Source organism: Orbicella franksi, chromosome 11 (genome assembly GCF_964199315.1).
Source record: "Orbicella franksi chromosome 11, jaOrbFran1.1, whole genome shotgun sequence".
Lineage (NCBI taxonomy): Eukaryota > Metazoa > Cnidaria > Anthozoa > Scleractinia > Merulinidae > Orbicella > Orbicella franksi.
This window is the reverse complement of record NC_138155.1, coordinates 22,090,556-22,107,489: the sequence shown is the minus strand read 5'-3', so window position 1 is coordinate 22,107,489 and position 16,934 is coordinate 22,090,556. Positions and strand designations below refer to the sequence as shown.

The window sequence follows — 16,934 nt, the reverse complement described above, 5'->3', positions numbered from 1 at the left end:
AAGTTTTTTTTTTTTTTTTTTTGCATCCCTTATTGAGTAGGGAGCAGTGTGAAGCTGAAGGTAGTTAGTATGTCAACAGCTTACACATTTTTTCTCTAAGGACCTTTAAGCGATGCACTGCGAGCAGTTGGTTTCTTCTAATTTTCTCTTTCGTTCGGCTTAAGAGAAACCAAATGCTCTCGGGGCATTTAAGCTATGGTGATCGAGCTTCAAACTATAATTATGTACACCGTGTTTAATAAGTCTTTTTCTTGAACTAATCCGCCAGCAGTGTCAAATTCAAAGGCCTTCAAATCTCACTGATTCGACCAAGACACTGATTGCAAGAACACGTGAACTATGCTCAACTAAATGTAAAAAAAAATCGGCCATACAATCGACAAAAGAGGGACATATAAAGTCTAAATGGATAATCTCATTGAGCTCTGTTCAAAGTTTTTTTGTCCTCGTTTTTCGAATTTACAGCCCTAAAAGACTCTCAAAAGAAGTTATGAAGTTGAATGTCTTGGCGCCAAATTTGTATTAATTTTTCGTCTATATTGATACCTCTCGTTTGTCTTGTTTAGGTGCCGCTCCTGTGTTCAGTCCCAGCTCTTACAGCGGCACAGTCGATGAAAATGTGCCCACGGACACTACAGTCAGCGGAATCACCCTGTCAGCGTCAGACAGTGATGGCGATAACATTACATACTCAATAATAAGTTCAGCGGGGCCGTTTAAACTGAGTGGCGATGGACTTAGCGTGCTAACTAATGGATTGATTATAGACTTCGAGTCACAGAACTCTTACTCGCTAACTGTCCAGGCTGAGGCCGCAGGTAAGCATGGGAACGTGCAATGACGAAACAGAAACTTCAACTCTGACTCAGAGGAACCTGGGAACAATATCTTAGTGTTGTGCGTCACAGGACTGGGTACAAGCATGCTCTCTAATGCCCTTATTTTACGGGAAATTGGTGAAAGATCGTGTTTCCATTAAACAATTAGATTATGATTGACTATCACGTGATTTCTATCACGTGGTAGTTGACTCGGGCTGCGCCCTCGTCAACTATCATGCATAGAAATCGAGAGCAAATAATCTGATTGTTTTAGTATATATTTACCAGTCGTTCAAAGCTTTGTCTAAATCCTCTTCAAAAACGCAAAGAAGCGGCCGTGATTTTGTTAACAGCCGCACACTGCTAGGCCACTCACTATCTAAAACAGAATAGATAGTGAGTAGCGTTGCCAATCAGAGAACGGCATTCGTGATAGAACGCTAGTAGATTTATACTAAAACTCGATAGGAACACAGAACTAGCAAGAGCTGTTCCCTCACCGTACAAAAGATAAACGACCCAAACTATGCCCCAGTCCCTGAAACGCGTAGCTACACGTTTCTATCTGGGACCAATATAAACAGAAGCGTTGAAAGTTCACTGAAGAAAATGTATCATGAGCGTGAACCAATTGGCCTAAAACATTAGATTGGGTTGCACCAGTTCTGTCCATCTCTCCGTCATGCAACGCCACCCTGTCGGGAGAGAAGCTCCCCTCTCTTCCACGAGCGTAGCGTAGTCTCTTGTTTGAAGTTAAGCAATAGACCTTTCCACGTTCAACAAACAATGGCGCCGAGTCGAGGTCAGGGTTGACAAAAATACAACAAATCATTGGCGGATCCAGACCTTAAGCTCAGAGGGGGGGTGGGGGGCGGTTTTGTTTTGTTTGCCCTGCCGGCTTTTCTTCTTTCTGTGATTTCTTCCTTTTTTATCCAAAATAAGGGGGGGCCGGACCCCACGGGCCCCTCCCCTGGATCCGCCACTGCAAATGTATGAAAATCTCCACTCCAACCTCGCTCTGGTACGCATACTATTGTTCTTATAGCTTCTTCCAGGCCTCTTTCAGTTCGTATAGCCTCTTTCAGTCAGTTCAAGTTAGTTAGTTGTGGCGCTGAGGAAAAATCGGCGCGCGAAAAAAATAAAAAAGCGCGGCGAGAGGAAGCAAAAGAACGCCTGTGGGTAACCTTCACAAAAGGTCGCCGCGCGTTTCTTATTTTTTCGCGCGCCGTTTTTCGTGCTGCGCCCCGACTAACTGAACGCCTGGAAGAGGCTATTGTTCGTATGTACCGAAAGTGGAATGCGGGAAAGGTATTGTTTGTCAGACCACTTGATAAGAAAGGACTTCCTTCCAAACTGTCTTTCCCTCTGCTTCAGGTAATACAACAACAGCTAGTGTGGCAATTACTGTGAAAGATGTTAACGAAGCCCCCAGCTTTACGCTTTCTTCGTACAGTGGTGAAATAGCAGAGAACAGTGCTAATGGAGTCGATATCATCACCATAATTGCTACGGACCCTGATGGCGGTGATACGCTGACTTACAGCCTCTCGGGCTCGGGTGAGTTTTGATTTCACCATGCTAAGGGGTCGACCATTTGACTTTTCAGTTTTGAGGGAGGGGTGGGTGATTTCGAAATACAATATCCTGCAAGCATACTAGTGACCAAATGATCTCTTGTTTTCCATCCAGGTTCATCGTTGTTTAACGTGCTTAGCAATGGAATCATAGAAGTAGCCGCAAGCCTCGACTTTGAGACAGATACCAGCTATTCTCTGACACTGACGGCAACAGACTCTGGCTCCCTAAACGACACCACTGGGGTTGTAATCTCAGTCACTGATGTTAACGAGAGTCCCTCGTTCACTGGCGCACCGTATTCTGCTACGATTGTAGAAAACGACGCCGAAGCAAGTGTTGTGACTGTTGCTGCGACTGACCCTGACGGTAAATTCCTTTAGAAGAAAACGTTAACTATGGAACTCACGCTTGCTCTGTGTAGAGGCATGGTGGCCTCATGGTTATTGCGCTCGTCTCCGGATCGAGCGGTCTGGGTTCGAGTCCTGCCCGGGGACATTGCGTTGTGTTCTCGGGCAAGACACTTTACTCTCACAGTGCCTCTCTCCACCCAGGTGTATGAATAGGTACCAGAAAACTTAATGCTGGGGGAAACCCTTGGATGGACTAGCATCTTATCCAGGAGGAGTAGACATACTGCTGCTTGCCTCATGCTACATAAGCTGAGATATGTGCATTAGACTATTTAAAAACGGCTTGCGTAGGTTCGAGTTTACCTAATTTTCTGAGGTCCTCCAAGCTTTTTCTCGTGTTTGTATCAGACCATGTAAATATGCCTGCCATATTCTTCTTTCCTACTGCAAAGGCTTTCGCTTTCACCCTTAGCAGACTCGGTGGCCCATTTGTTAGACGATGAATTCCATATCAAGAGGTCTGAGACATTCGTGTCCTGTCCGAGGTCGTTGTGTTTTGTTCTTTGACAAAAACCCGTTCCCTTCAGAGTACGGTCGAATTGCTTGGAAGACCTGGGAAACTCAATGCTTTGAACTGAATCATCTTGCGATGAACTGGTTGGAGGGCTTAAGGGGGGAGGGGGAATACTCCCAGTTAATTACCATCGAAAGAAACTGAACTGGAGACACCGTTTGAGGGGGTCAATGTGACTCAAACACTGACCTCACGCCATTATATTTTATATTTCAGGAGATACAGTTACCTATTCTCTATCCGGCGCCAAAAGTTCCGACTTCACCATTCACGCGTCTAGCGGCGTGGTCACCCTTAACAACGCGCTCAACTACGAGTCACGCTCTTCCTACTCGCTTACTGTCACGGCATCCGATGGTAACGGTCACGGTAACGGCAGCGTGGCCTCAACATCATTGACAGTTACGGTGACCAATCAGAATGACGCGCCAGTCTCCCTCAGTAGCTCGTACTCGGCTACTATCGCAGAGGACGAACCCAGCGGGACAAATGTGTTGAAAACCGGAGCCTCCGATGAAGATGGACACGATATCTTGTTCTCCTTGTCGGGCAGTTCCGATTTCACAATTCTTAACTCGGGTGTGATTCGGATCAAGTCAGGAGTTACTCTCGATTTCGAAACACAAGACAGTTACAATTTAACGGTGACTTTCTCCGATGGTGCAGCGAGCGACTCGAAGTTCGTCTCCATTAGTGTTCTGGATGAAAACGACGCGCCAACGCTGCCGAGCTCTCCCTACTCGACGAGCGTCTCCGAAAATGTATCGGTTGGCACGAGTGTTTACGATGTGGACGCGAGTGATCAGGATGGCGATTCGCTGACGTATTCGTTGTCGGGATCGGGTGTGACGCGTTTCACGATAGACTCTGGTACAGGAATTGTGACAACCACTCAGAAATTGAACTATGAAGATACGACTTCATACTCCTTGACTGGTGAGCTGATCATCACTAAGGCAAATTAGAAGTTATGCAATAAAGAATTGTCGGAACAAAGAAAGCTATCTCTATGTAAAACTACTTAGCCCCTGTATCAGTTTACTTATTTGTCGTGCCTAACTTATCTTAATACTCGCTCGCTCGACTCCTAAGAATTCAGTTTACTTCATAACCGCTGAAATGTGTTCAAACTAGCCAATAAAAAGGACGGCGTTTTGTATCCGTATTAACCAAATGCAGTCTGTGAACTTGCAGACGTTTTTTAAAGTGTATATCGTGTTACAGTATTATTATTGACCTGCACCGTTATCAAATTAACTGGAGGGCAAGTCTGCAGGTCAGCAGTCTCTTATACGTTCCACGCCCGCTTTTTATAGAATAGTTTATCACGCAGCTCTTGCTTTATTCTTTTAATCAAGGTTTCGCACACAAGATTGCATGAGCAACCGTTTTCGTCCTCTTGTCTTAAAGAGTTTCCCGCATTTTTTTAAAGTTAGTTTATTTATTTCTATCACTTTCAGCTAGTGAATAAGTCAATTAGGAGTATATATGGTTATCGGTGATTTGTAGGGGCAACGCAACAGAAGTGTTGGAGGTTTGTTAGCTATTAAACAATTAGATTATGAGCCCGAGATTTCAATCGCGTGATAGTTGACGATCACGCGATAGAAATCGAGAGCTATAAATAATCGAATTGTTTTAGTATAAATCTACTAGTTGTTCAAAACTCTATCGAAATCCTCATTATAGACACTTCGAAAACGCCAAGAAGCGGCCGTCATTTGTTAACAAGGGCACACTGCTACGCTACCCTCTCTCTATCAGAGAACGGCATTCGCGATAGAACGCTAGTAGATTTATACTAAAATGAAATAGCATCATGGATTCGTGACATGAATCCAAGCCAGGGGCTGTAGAAATATTCCTAAGCGCTTCGGGTTGGGGATCGCGGAAACCCGAGCTGTTGAACTACCTAGGCTTGAAAAAAGACTTATACCTCATTATAACTCATTTTATTCTTGCCATTCCCTCCATAGTGCACGTTTCTGACGGAAATGGCGGCCGCGCATCTACCAGCCTTACAATCACGGTCACTGACGCCAATGATTCCCCAGAATTCCTTGGTGCACCGTATGCTGCTGCTATTGATGAAGGCCTGTCAAGTGGATTTACACTGCTCACAGCGTCTGCGATCGATGATGACAGCGGAGACACGCTGACATACAGTCTTTCTGGTATCAATAATGCCGACTTTGCGATCGCAAGCAACTCTGGTCTTATAAGTACTATAAAGAGCTTAGATTATGAAACTGTGACCTCATACGCGCTGACAGTTTCGGTGACTGATGGTAAAACCACTATCACGACGTCTTTGACTATTACCGTCAATAACAAGAATGATGAGCCTGCGTTTACTAACGCACCTTACTCAGCAGCTGTTGATGAAAATGACGCAGGCGCAGTCGTGTACACCGTGAGTGCATCCGACCAGGATACTGCTGACAGCTTGACGTTTTTCCTCGCGGGCTCAGGTTCAGCTGATTTCGTATTAGATTCCTCTACAGGCGCTATAACACTCGCTCGCGCCCTTGACTATGAATCTAGATCCTCATATTTTTTATCGTTAACAGTTTTAGATGACAACGGAGGTAGCGCCACAACGAACCTTAACGTGTCAGTCAACAACTTAAATGAAACACCAAGTTTTCTAACGACACCATATAGTGTGAGCATCGCTGAGAATCTTCAAACAGGAACCCATGTCATTCAAATGGTAGCGACTGATGAAGACAGCTGTGATTCTTTGAGTTACTCCCTAACTGGAACAAACAGCAGTCATTTTGCAATCTCCTCCTCGACAGGCCTGGTGACTACTACCCAACCACTGGACCAAGAAACCGTGGGCTTGTATACGCTGGGGATCAGTGTAACAGACGGTGACTCGTCTGCGACTGAGGCCCTGTCAATCACAGTGATTGACACAAACGACGCGCCAACTTTCACCAACGCACCGTACAACGTAAGCGTGGTGGAAAACGACGCCGCCGCCGCGGTTCACACAGTTAGCGCTACGGATGAAGACAGTGGCGATTCCGTGACATTTACACTATCCGGAACCGGAAGTACTGACTTTTCCATTGACCCATCCACGGGCGTGGTCACGTTAACACGTGCTTTGGATTTTGAGACCACACCCGCGTACTATCTTACCATCAGAGCCTGTGATTCAAACATGGGCGTGGCTACGACAAGCTTAAACGTGACAGTTGTCGATCAGAATGACTCGCCCCAGTTCGTCAGCACGCCGTATAGCGTGAACATCGGTGAAAACCTCCCCGTGGGGACCACCGTGATAAAAGGTTTTGCTACTGATGATGATCCTTCAGACACGCTGGCATACAGTCTATCCGGAGCTAATAGCGGTCACTTTAATATCGGCTCAAATACGGGAGTTATAACCACGGTGCAAGGACTCAACAGGGAAAATATCAATTCTTATTCCCTGAACGTGTCCGTATCAGACGGCAGCGTGACAGTTAATGAAGGGATAACTATCAGCGTTGATGACCTCAACGACGCTCCAACGTTTTCTAACGCACCTTACAACGCAAGTGTGAACGAAAACGTCAACAGCGGAAACGTTTTTACGGTAAGCGCCACAGACGAAGATGGCGATACAGTAACGTTCAGCTTATATGGAGTAGGAAGTGAGCTGTTCTCGATTCACGCTAATACTGGAGTTGTGTCTTTAGACGACGCACTTGATTATGAAACAGTCAGCGGTTACACGCTAACAGTCCGAGGGAGTGATAGTAATGGGGGAGTGGCGATTACGTCATTGTATGTTGACGTTGTCAATCAAAATGATGACCCAGTCTTTCTTGGCACACCTTATAGCACGAGCGTTGGTGAGGATGCTAGTATTGGAAGCACTGTATTGGTTTTAACAGCGTCAGATCAGGACGGTGATTCGTTGACGTTTAGTTTGACTGGCAGCAGTGATTTCAACATTGGATCAGCCACAGGGATCATAACTACGAGTCAGGTATTTGAATTAACCGTATCAGTTATAATTATAAGTGTAAAACTGTTTCTTGGAGAAAGGTATTAGTTTGTAGGCTGCGATGGCGGGCAAGTCGACGTTTTGAGCGTTAGCCCCCTGCGAGGGCCTCCCAGGCGTTTAGGGGGAAAAATGGATACTTTTGGGTTTAATTTGAGGGAACAAGGGTTATCTCTGCTTTAAAAGGGAACTTTGACGAAAAAAATTAGGGAGCAATAAAGTTAATTAATAGGGAACAGGAAGAAAAAGCGAAATTTTCAAGGGATCAAGATAACATGCTACCCCCCCTCCTCGGGAGGGTCCCTTTTTAAAATAAATCACGCTACTCTTACGAAAAACCAAAGCTCTAAACGTCAGCTTCAACTCAACAGGACTTTTAATTTACCTTTATCAACTTCGAGTTGATCATTGGCTAGTTTGATGGATAGTTAACCATGAGTGAGAACTCAGCCATGCACTTGTTGATCCACTTAAATAAAGTAGAATGATGTAATTCAGTCGGGGGGGGGGGGCGACTGTCAGAGGTACCTTCGAGTGCTCACGCTTTTAAACGAAATTAGCCAGAAGCGGAAATTTTCAAGGTATAGCCAAGTTGAAGGGTATAGCCAGTGAAGTTAAATACAACGATAATTTAAAGATGCAAGTCGCTCGCGACTGCTAGTGATCTGGTAAAAGCTTGTTTGGGAGATACAGTAAGTAATCTTTACCATGGCAGTTGCATTTTCCAAAAACAGCCAGAGCTTCGTTCCTCCTTTAAAGTTCTCATCTGATATAAAATGTACCTGCTACTTTGTGATAAAACAGGATTTATTTCTACATAATTTATTTAGAATTTAATTTATTTGGCTACAAATTTATTCAAGTTGTTTTTTTTTACTTGTTACCAGTCCCTAGATTATGAAACAACCAGCTCTTACTCGCTGACTGTAAATGTCACTGATGGTACAAAGACAGTCTCTCAGCCGCTGACCATCAGTATCCGCGACGTCAATGATGCTCCGTCATTTACAGATGCACCTTACAGTGTTAGCGTGAATGAAAACGAGGCTGCAGGCGCAATTTATACGGTCAGCGCCTCAGATCCAGATTCAGGTAAGTTTTCGAATATGGGTTTAAAAAGGGGCAGTTACTCCAGTGTTTGCAATCCCTGCTGATTCTTAATTGTTGTATTACCCAAATTTATTCCGGCCGAGCCAGGTGTTCAACAAAGCCTGTCTCATCATAAAGTTAAGTTAGCATATTTATGCATTTGTCTGTGTTTACATTTCTGTTTGTTTTTCCCTGCATTATGAACTCAAGCATTCGAATTTCTTCAAGCATCTCTTCAAATTGTCTGTAATCACACAGCAGCCGACAATCTACTTTTCAATCTGCTCGAACTGCGTTTTTAAGAACAATCCACAAACAAATCGGACTTTACCTCGGCCAGACTGAAGTTCTCGAGAACTAGTCTATTTGAAGATCGGGAACAACGACGAAAAGGTGTAATGGCAATACGTTAATAGGGCCAAATTCGAGAGAAAGTACCAATTTTTTCTGACTTTGATGTTGCATGTCTTTCGGTGTTTCTTCGTTGTCCTGTTTTAGGTTTATAGTAATCCCATGGAAGACTTTTCAAGCGTTTTAAAACATGCAAACTAATTAAAACCCGTCAACGCTAAAAGAACAGAGTCACCAAGAATCACCAAGCATCAGGGCTGCTTATAACGATACTATCCTTGGCAAGTTCTGTACTGGTGTGCAATGTTTCGCAGTATGTCCATGATAGCGTGTCGAATGTGTCTCATTTTCCAGCAGTAAATCACAGGGTTTAGAGATGAATTAAGAAATACCAAAGTCCACGAGTAAATTGTAGACTTCATGACGGTAAGATGAGGACCTTGGATTACCCTGGCAGCCAAAATAACATAGCGAGGCAGGTAACAAATCAAGAACGCAAGATATACGTAAAATAAACCCGCAACAGACTTTTTAAGGCTCGCAAAATTTACCACGTTTCCATTTTGGGCAGCTTGTTGTGCTTCTTGTGGTTGTAGAGCTTGAATTTGGTCCTTGTGACGCCGTAAAACTAAATAAATCTTCCAATAAATAAATGTCGTCGCAAGAATACAAGCCACAGCGATAAAAGGAAAAATCGCAGAAACAATACGGGAGTGAGAAAAATGTATTGAAGAAGCGAATAAACTAAAAATCCATATTGAGATCACAACTGCAACAACACGCTTGTGAGTTACAAGTTCCTGGTATCGGAGATGAAGATGAATCGCCAAGAATCGTTCTATACTTATGGCAACTACTGTAAGATACGACGTTGTAGCAAATAATCGTACAGGGAAGAAAAATGCGTTGAACGCGGTGCAGGAAGATAAGATTAGCCGAGACCATCTCACCAGAAGCCAGATGTAAAATGGCTCGCTCAACAGACCAACACCAAGATCAGAAACAGCCAGGCTCAGGAGTAATGTTTTCAAAGGTTTTGGCAACGAGGATGTTTTTCGTATCGCATAGATTGTGACAATGTTCAGCATGGTAGCTGTGTAGGACAGAAAACTGTTAAAGACGCAATTAATGATGTAGGTCGATTGGAGGTCTTCAACATCGGAGATCGCGAGAGCGATCTGCAGCAAAATGTCGCAAGTTGTCTTAGTCATAACTTCAACTTGTTGAGGTCTTTTCAGAACACTGAGAAATAATTTCTATCAACGTTTTTTACCCGGAACGACGGGCATATGCTTCGTCCCCGCTCCCGAAAGAGTTTGAAAGGAGAGCTGATTTCTAGTTGATTCACTCGCTTGAAACGCAGTTTAATTTTCCTGATAGCTAATGATAAAAACAGATCAAATAACGAGTTCAATGTTTACAGTACTTGGGCTGTCCGACATTTTACTCCCATACGCTGAATAAGTCGACGACTGAGAATAATTTGAATAAAACCAAAACTTTCTGAAATTACATATTTAAATCATCAATGGAAGACTTTGCAGTTGTCAATCATGAGTCTATTAATTTGAATCCTGTTGGCCATCTGTACCTACTAAAGTTTTGCAGGCTTTTAAAAATAAAACCTCCAACTGTTATGAATTTCTGGTGAAAGGCCGATATCCCCTTAAAGCATTTGTTCGATCAGAATGATAGAAGTGAGCACAAAATGTGTTGCCCAAAGAAAAACATCATATATATATTATGGCGAAACTGAAAGACATAACTTCATAATATGTGTCTTAAAAGGCGTTTCATAGAAATGTTCAGTGGACCTTACATACAGCTGCGGCAATTTCATCCGTGGACAAAAGCCATTGTCATAACTCAACCCCTTGCTGATAGCTACCCGAATTTGATTCGTTCTTTCACGAATGCCGTTCTCTGAATGGCTACTCTGCTCACTATCTATTCACTTGTAAGTAGTGAGTAGTCCAGCAGAGTGCGCTTGTTATAACTTGACGGCAGCTTTTTTGCGTTTTCGAAGTGTCCGTAATGAGGATTTAGATAAAGTTTTGAACGACTAGTAGATTTATACGAAAACAATTATTTGCTCTCTTTTTTAATGCGTGATAGACATCTCGAGCTCATAATCTAATTGTTAAGTTTAATAACAGTGCTATTGTTCGGGATTTGGCAAACAGGCCGATTTACATGAAATATTCCTTCTTTTTTTGCCGCAATTTACTAATATATGTGACAGTTACAAGGATCTTTGATATTTATTCTGGAGAACAGAATGGCTGTAAACAGAAGTATTCGATCTTACCCAATTTTTGGTTTTAGGTTTGAAAATTGCAACAGCATATTCGTTGAAATTACATCCAACATTGTTTTAGGTCAAATTAATCTCAACGTCGTTCTCAGAGGCCGCGATCCTTTCGGTCAGCATCAAGAAGTCGAGAAAAAATCTTAAGAAATCTGAAACAAAATCTAAGAAGAATCGGAAGGTGAGCCAGCATTAGTTACAGCGGTTGTTCTCTCTACGCATGTTAAGAACCATTATTGAACTTGAACGCACGCGCACAGTCAAACCGGAAATAAGGTTTTGTGGTTCTGTCCAGAGCGTCGCGCTTCCGGTTAGCTCTGACTCAAAATGCGCGGGGTTTAGGCGCGAGATTGAATGAGCCCAGAAAACAAGCGTGGACAACATTTCCGTGGTTAGGCAAATCGTTCAGACTTTATAATTACAATTCCGTAGCAATGAAAATCGCATGAAAGAAAACCTTTATGTTGACTTCATTCTGCAGCGGAGTCATCTACGTTACCTTTACTTCGATCAGGCGCTCTCAATCTAGCTCAATATAAACCTTTTTTCACGCGACTCTACTTCAGCCATGTTGGTGTTCCAAAATAATGAAACGGTGGCCATGTGGTTATCCCAAACCAATGGACCTTTTTGGCGATACGGCGGCCATTTTGAATTCTATTGTTTCAAATAGCTATTATTTGCCCCCTAAGCATCCCATTATAGACATTTGAAAATTCAAAATGGCCGCCGTATTGCCGATAAGGTCCATTCTGTTGGAGCTGTACTCTTCTCTTATGTAAACGCTTTCTTTTGTTTTATTACAATGGCATGGCTGCTGGCCACGTGAGTGAAAATGCCCTAAACTTTCTTTGCGATTATTTCTCAGACCAGATATTAACACAGTCTTAAACCTTCATTTCTAGGTGATATCGTCACGTTTCTACTCTCCGGCCCAGGAAGCGCCGACTTCTCAATTCATCCAACCAGCGGCATCGTGTCATTAAGCCATGCGCTTAACTACGAGTCTATGGCGTTCTACCTTTTAACAGTCACCGCTTCTGACGAAAACAGCGGCATGGCACAAACCACACTCAATGTGACAGTTGTCGATCTAAATGACGACCCCGCCTTCGTCAGCGCGCCATTTACGGCTCAAGTTGATGAGAACTTGGTCAGCGGTTCTACGGTTTTGAAGCTCACCGCGACTGACCAAGACGTGGGTGACTCAATGACCTTTAGCATCGCAGGCACGAATTCTGGTCATTTTGCTGTATCTTCCACGGGACTAATAACAACGACTCAAGCTTTAGACTATGAGACCGTGAATACTTACTCTTTGAACATCTCTGTTTCCGACAGCACAAGCTCTGTAACAGAAGCTTTAACAATCACCGTGCGTGACGCGAATGACGCGCCAGGTTTTACCAATGCGCCTTATACTGTCACAGTACCCGAAAACAACGCCAGCGCTGTCGTGCACACAGTAAGCGCCACCGATGCGGACAGCGGAGATTCGCTAACATTTTTCCTATCAGGGGTAGGCAGCGGCGATTTTTCCATCTTGTCATCCACTGGTTTGGTATCATTGAACACGGCGTTGAACTACGAACGAAAGTCAAGTTATGTTCTCAGCGTTATCGTTCGTGACGGGAATGGAGGGCAAGCGACGTCGTCTTTGACCGTGACTGTCTCTGATGAGAATGACAGCCCCAGTTTTATCGGGACTCCTTACAGCGTGTCGCTTGATGAAGATGTATCTATCGGAACTATAGTGTTGCAGGCATCTGCTATTGATGAAGATTCTTCTGACAACCTGACATACAGCTTGTCCGGGACGAACAGCTCAGATTTCAGCATTGCCGCAGCCTCTGGTATTATAACGACCGCTGTTACCCTTGATTACGAATCTGTTAACTCTTATTCCTTAACAGTTGTTGTATCAGACGGAGTAGACTCGATCTCTCAAGCTGTCACTATTAGCATCACTGACAAAAATGACGTTCCTACCTTTGTAGCCGCGCCTTACTCCATCACCATCGCAGAAAACACTACCACAAGCTCACTGCTCACTGTAAGTGCCTCTGACCAGGATACCGCAGACACATTAAACTTTCTTCTCTTGGGATCTGGTAGCGAGTTGTTTTCGACCCACTTGACGTCTGGCGTGGTTGCCTTGACTACAGCATTGGATTACGAAGTAACGTCACTTTACACTCTAACTGTCCGTGTGTCTGACAGTAATGGTGGAGTCGTGACCACTTCTTTGACTGTCACTGTCTCGGATGTTAACGACTCTCCCCAGTTTCTCGGCACGCCTTACTCGGCCACCATCAGCGAGAATCTTCCCAGCGGAAGTGACGTCATTAAAATTACTGCCATCGATGCAGACGGCGACTCTTTAACCTACAGCTTATCGGGAACAAACAGCGGATATTTCCAGATGTCATCGTCTTCCGGTCTCATTGAGACCGGTCAAGAACTTGATTACGAAACAGTAAACTCGTACTCTTTGACCGTTAGCGTCAGTGACGGAACTTTAAACATCACTGCAGGCTTAACTATCACTGTAACAAACATCAACGATGCACCTTACTTCACGAATCTACCCGCTAACGTCACTGTTGTCGAGAATGACGTCACGGCAGCTGTGATTGACGTCAACGCTACAGATCCCGATGATGACAATATCACTTTTACTTTAAGCGGAACCGGAAGTGATGACTTCGTAATGAATTACGCCACTGGGCTTATAACTTTGAGCGTGCCGCTGAATTATGAGCTGCAGACGCTTTATTCGCTGACTGTACGCGTGTCTGATGGGATAGGAGGCGTAGCTGCAGCGTCACTCACTGTCATAACTGTCAACCAAAATGATGCGCCTGTCATTTTAGGCGCTCCATACACTACAAGCATTGAAGAGAGTTTGAACGCTGGAAGTGTAGTTTACGAAATAGCAGTATCGGACGAAGACACCAGCGATTCCTTTACATCTACCTTATCAGGAACAAACAGTAATCATTTTGCGATTTCTTCAGTTGGTATTATAACCACGGCCCAGATACTTGATTACGAGACTGTTCCATTTTATACTCTCACCATAACTGTTTCTGATGGCACAGAAAATGTCAACACAACTTTAACAGTCAATGTTGTGGATACCAATGACTCGCCCCAGTTTACTAACGCGCCGTACACGGTCAGTGTTGATGAGAACGATGCAAGTGCAGTGGTGGGCAATGTTACTGCAGTGGACGTGGACAGCGGTAAGTCATGTGTTTTGAGAAATTATTTAAGATATAATGATAACGCGCCAAATTTTTGAAATAAACAAGAACTCGAATGGTTTGAACTGACACCAAACTTGAAGTAACAACAAACTAAAAATTGCAAAACAGGCGTGGTTAATTACGACTAAGGGTTACGAACGGGAAAGGCAAACTTGAAAAAAGTGACCAACTTTTTTCAAGCTGTGGTATCCATGACGCTGCTCCTTTATCTCCTTTAAAATTCTTCACATGAAGCCGTTCCTATTCCGGCCTCCCTATTGATGGATAGCCGCCAATCCAGAGAAATTCAAAGCGAGCAGAGATTTTTTTGCACAAATAAAGAAGCTAATTGCAAATCTTTTCCTAATTTCTGCAGACATGGTAGTGATAAAGTCAGGTTAAAACCACGAATACGGAGTCCAACACATTGAGTTTTGCTGCATTGACCGTTTGCTAATATTGAATTTCTGTCATTAGGTCCAGCGGACACGCTTACTTTTTCACTTTACGGAGCTGCTTGCAGTTCTTTTTCCATTCACTCAAAAACGGGTGTAGTCAGCCTTACACAAGCCTTAGACTATGAACAAGACTCTCAGATCATCCTGACAGTCCAGGTCAGTGACGGCCGCGGAGGACTGGCCACAACTACTATGACGGTGAATGTGAATGACTTGAACGACGCACCCGTGTTCCGAGGCACTCCCTATAGCACCTCTGTATGTGAAAATCTCCCGGACAGTACAAGCGTGCTTCCAATCACAGCCACCGATCAAGATAGCAATTACACGCTCACTTACGCGCTATCGGGCACAAACAGCTCTCATTTCCAGATCTCTTCATCTACAGGGTTAATTTTGACCGCGCAGGAACTGGACTACGAAGTCCTGAGTTACTATTCGCTAGTTGTAAGCGTTAGCGATGGCAGCATAACAGTGAGTCAACCGCTGATCATTACCATCACTGACACGAATGATTCTCCCACTTTTTTGGACGCGCCTTACTCGGTACAAGTTAACGAAAATGATATTTCCGCCTTGGGTTTCACGGTTAACGCCTCTGATCCCGACAACGACACGCTGCACTTCACGCTTTCTGGATCACGAAGATCCCACTTCACGATCCACTCCTTAACTGGCCTAGTCACGTTAACGCAGGCTTTGAATTTTGAAGATGTAGCCATTTACGTTTTGACGGTCACTATCTCTGATGGTGAAGGTGGTGTTAACGTTTCGACCCTCACTGTGGAAGTTATCGACCAAAACGACTCGCCTTCGTTTGAGAGTACTCCATTTAGCGCTGCCATCTATGAAAACATCGACATCGGAACACAAGTTGTTCTGGCTTCAGCCTCAGACGAAGATGAAAATTCGACCCTTACGTATGCACTCTCGGGAACAAACAGCTCCGACTTTGTCATCTCTATCACTGGAGTCATATCGACGGCCAGCGAAATCAACTTTGAAAGCTGCAGTTCGTACTCATTGACTATCTCAGTTTCGGACGGTACAACAACGGTGACCACACCCCTGACTATAACAGTCAATGATATCAACGACCCTCCAGTGTTTTTTAATGCATCGTACTCTTTAACAGTGAATGAAGGCGTCACATCTTCTTTTAGTATCTTGCAAGTATCCGCAAGTGATCAAGATAATGACACTATCGTTTACTCTTTTGTTGGGATTACCAGTTCAGATTTCACTGTTAACAGTGCAAATGGCGTGGTAAGCACTGCTGTGGTTCTAGATTACGAAGAGACGCCGTCTTACGTACTAACCGTGCAAGCGGACGATGGAAACGGCGGCAAAACGCTGTCCAGTATTACGGTGACTCTCACCGACCTTAATGACGAGGCGCCTACATTCAACAGCGCTTCTTACAACGGTCACGTGACTGAAAACGTTGTGATTGGTTCCTCTGTCATGACCGTGATGGCCTCAGATGGAGATGCCGCTGACAGCTTGCTGGCGTACTCACTTTCAGGCACTAACAGTTCACACTTTACTGTGACAGGCAGTGGTTTGATACAAACCGGGAGTAACATTGACTACGAGTCTGTCCAAAGCTACTCGCTGACTCTAACAGCAACAGACAGCGCTAATAACACAGGCACGACCACTATAATAATTACAGTGATTAACGAAATTGATAGTGATCCAGTATTTAGCAGTGCATCGTTCAGTGCTAGTGTGGCCGAGGATGTGAGTCCTGGTACGAGTGTTGTTAGGATAACCGCGAGTGACGCGGATCTGGGAGATGTTGTTACGTACGCTTTGTCAGGTGAGTTACTAAGGGCGTGTTTTATTTTGTCTTCAGCGTCTGTGTGCGGCTGTGGACGCTTTGCTATCGTGTATACATGTATAAAGTGTAATAAAACTGTAGTGTAAGTGAAATAGAATCACTACGTAGGTCCGTAATGCATACATAGTTATATCTTCATGTACTACTTTTATGAAGATACTATGTTACCGTCTGCGAATCAGTGACTTGTCATAAACCTAGCCACAGATTGAGGTGAACTGAAATCTGTGTTCTAGGGAATAAAAATGTTCGCGTAAAAGCCTCTATTCTTGAATGCTTAAGATATTAAGGAGCCCCATCGTTGAGAATACACC

General features: G+C 44.0%; 3 protein-coding genes across 3 annotated transcripts in view; 2 read left to right on the top strand and 1 right to left on the bottom strand.

Moving 5' to 3' along the window:
- Positions 1 to 3,180, top strand: part of LOC145460203 (beta-2 adrenergic receptor-like) — a 68,698-nt gene extending 65,518 nt beyond the window's left edge. Inside the window, exon 2 of the mRNA XM_081444947.1 lies at positions 2,823 to 3,180. The gene's annotated coding sequence lies outside the window, so the exon portion shown is untranslated. The remainder of the gene's footprint in view (positions 1 to 2,822) is intronic.
- Positions 1 to 16,934, top strand: part of LOC145460176 (protocadherin Fat 4-like) — a 44,500-nt gene that overhangs the window by 2,403 nt on the left and 25,163 nt on the right. The window contains exons 2-9 of the mRNA XM_081444911.1: positions 567 to 818; positions 2,196 to 2,378; positions 2,511 to 2,765; positions 3,540 to 4,259; positions 5,300 to 7,308; positions 8,211 to 8,415; positions 11,977 to 14,316; positions 14,797 to 16,599. Coding sequence (XP_081301037.1) covers positions 567 to 818; positions 2,196 to 2,378; positions 2,511 to 2,765; positions 3,540 to 4,259; positions 5,300 to 7,308; positions 8,211 to 8,415; positions 11,977 to 14,316; positions 14,797 to 16,599 — 7,767 coding nt within the window. The remainder of the gene's footprint in view (positions 1 to 566; positions 819 to 2,195; positions 2,379 to 2,510; positions 2,766 to 3,539; positions 4,260 to 5,299; positions 7,309 to 8,210; positions 8,416 to 11,976; positions 14,317 to 14,796; positions 16,600 to 16,934) is intronic.
- On the bottom strand, positions 8,423 to 10,368 carry LOC145460204 (melanocortin receptor 3-like). The gene has a single exon (XM_081444948.1). It carries the CDS (start codon positions 9,972 to 9,974, stop codon positions 9,036 to 9,038), a length of 939 nt encoding a protein of 312 aa, XP_081301074.1. The 5' UTR covers positions 9,975 to 10,368; the 3' UTR covers positions 8,423 to 9,035.

Bases quoted from the DNA above. Each gene is read 5' to 3' on its own strand.
- LOC145460204 (XM_081444948.1), bottom strand. From the start codon at position 9,974: ATGACTAAGACAACTTGCGACATTTTGCTGCAGATCGCTCTCGCGATC.